This window comes from Lucilia cuprina, chromosome 4 (genome assembly GCF_022045245.1).
Source record: "Lucilia cuprina isolate Lc7/37 chromosome 4, ASM2204524v1, whole genome shotgun sequence".
Lineage (NCBI taxonomy): Eukaryota > Metazoa > Arthropoda > Insecta > Diptera > Calliphoridae > Lucilia > Lucilia cuprina.
Genome location: NC_060952.1, coordinates 85,657,391 through 85,659,814, shown reverse-complemented (window position 1 = coordinate 85,659,814; position 2,424 = coordinate 85,657,391). Strand labels below are relative to the sequence as shown.

At 33.0% G+C, this 2,424-nt stretch overlaps 2 protein-coding genes across 2 annotated transcripts in view; one reads left to right on the top strand and one right to left on the bottom strand.

The window, feature by feature from the left end:
• The window catches only part of LOC111689594 (zinc finger protein 91), a 7,326-nt gene that overhangs the window by 2,589 nt on the left and 2,313 nt on the right, over positions 1-2,424 (top strand). The window lies entirely within an intron of this gene.
• On the bottom strand, positions 188-2,132 carry LOC111688563 (zinc finger protein 180-like). The gene is made up of 3 exons (XM_023451073.2): positions 1,831-2,132; positions 1,401-1,756; positions 188-1,328 (listed from the first exon to the last, which is right to left on the bottom strand). The coding sequence occupies exons 1-3, from the start codon at positions 1,975-1,977 to the stop codon at positions 242-244; spliced, it is 1,590 nt and encodes a 529-aa protein (XP_023306841.2). The 5' UTR covers positions 1,978-2,132; the 3' UTR covers positions 188-241.

The window sequence follows — 2,424 nt, the reverse complement described above, 5'->3', positions numbered from 1 at the left end:
ATCTATATATCTATCTATCTATCTATCTATCTATCTATCTATCTATCTATCTAACTATCTATCTGTCTATCTATCTATCTATCTATCTATCTATCTATCTATCTATCTATCTATTTATCTATTTATCTATTTATCTATTTATCTATATCTATATCTATCTATCTATTTAACAAAACAAAATATAATATTTAGATTATTCGACTATGTTATATCTTTATTATTTCCACAATTATTATACATCTTATACTGATTTTACAAATGGCGTAAAATTATTTTCTACTGGTGCTGGTGGTGGAGGTTGTGGCGGCGGTACTACAAAATGTTGCTGTTTCGTTTGATGAAGTTTTAATGAATTACTTTGCGTGAAAGTACTGTGACACACCCCACATACATATGGTCTTTCACCCGTATGTATACGTCTGTGTATGGTTAAATCTTTTGATTGCTTAAAGGCCTTTTCGCATTCATCACACTTATAGGGACGTTCATTGGAATGTGTACGTATGTGAACTTTTAATTTGTTCGATCTGGCAAAACCTTTGTCACAAATGGTGCATTTAAATGGTCTCTCGCCGGTGTGCGATCGACGATGAGCTTGTACATCCGATGGCCTGTAGAAAGCACGATCACAAATGTCACATTTAAAAGGCTTTTCACCAGTGTGACGCCGTATATGTACCTCGAGATAATATTGTGTATCAAACTTGCCACCACACAATGTGCAGAGGAAACGTTTTTTGGGCAATAATACTCTTTGTGGCTTTTTCTGGGCATCGGGATCATGTTTCGATTTCATATGAGCCAATAGATAGTACTTAGTCGTGTAGGTGCCATCACATTTTTCACAGGCGTATTGTCTTGGCAGCTTTCTTTGTTGTATTATATGCTCCTCTATGGGTTTGTCCTTGTGATGTATTCTCATGTGGGCATACATATTGTGACGCCGTCCAAATTTGCCTGCACAATAGGGACATTGCACCTTTAACTCCTCCGGAACATGAGTAATACGCTTGTGTCTTTTCAATTGACTAGCATTGGGAAATACTCTATCACATTGTTCGCAGGTAGTGGGTATATTATCATCTAAATTGGTTTCTTTTACTTTTCTAGTTCTTTTTTTCACTGGAGTTTTTGCCTTATCATTAGTGGTCTCCTTAGTTTTAGTTTCTTCAGCCCATTCTGAATCGTTTGAGGATATAGACTCACTATCACTGTCTGACATACCCTCATCTGGTTTGGAAAAATCTGCATCAAATTTATCATCCGCATCAAAATCATCTTCACACTCAGATAAAGTTTTGGTTTCGAGTACATCTTTGTCGGGAATGCTATAAATTTTTGCATACTTTAAGGTTTTCGTTTCGTTTTTAAGTCTCTTACATTTAGTCTTTAACACTTACCTTTCCTTGCTTTCTTTTTTTGTTATGGCTAATTTGTCTATGGCAGTTTTAAACTCTCCCAAACCTTCTTCTGGCTCTTCTTTTTTCAACTCTTCCTGCAATTTTGTTAAATCGTGCTTATTTTCTCCATTTTCATCTTCATCCTCCATTTTTATTTCTAAACAATCTTGTATATCTATCTGTGCCTCTTGCAAACAATTTATTGGTTTATCATCCAGATCAGATTCATTTAGTATGGACCATAGTTTATCATTGGCTTCATGGGCTTGTTGTACAAACGAATAGGCAGCTTTCAGTTTTCGTATGCAGTAGCCACAGATATTTTTCGGCATTTCACTACAGCTTTCATCCATCACCTTTTAGCCGTAAAAAAGACAATGGATTTGTTATGGTTCTCACTTAGACATTTTTGTATATTTCTTGTACTTACATCAATATGTGTTATATCCTTTACTACTTCAGCATAAGTTTTTGTTTCTTCTTCATCATCGTTTATAATTTTTGTTAATAATTGCAGTCCTTTCGTGCCATTCAAACATGTACGACATTTATTTTTAAATTTACTATTTTTGCTCATTTTATTGATTGATTTCTATGTGAAATATTCTTGATTTTATGCTTAAAGTTGTATATCTATATGTATTGTTTGGATTAGTTCTTTTTTTTTGCATACAAACTTTTTTTATAATTTCTTTGGTAATTCACAGAAAGTTGATAACATTTGAAAAAATTACATTTAGAGAAATGTGTGAGGTAGAATTTATTGACATAACTAAATACATATTTAGCTTATTTTTTATGTTTAGAATTAAATCTTTTGGGAAAATCTTCGTATGAAATGAGCCTCGGAAATATATAAAACGTGTTTTCTTATACCGATTACCAATTTGAATTGCATTGAGTATAGAAGCCAAGGTTGTCCCATCCCAACTATCCTTATGTATGTATCTATCTATCTATCTATCTATCTATCTATCTATCTATCTATCTATCTATCTATCTATCTATCTATCTATCTATCTAT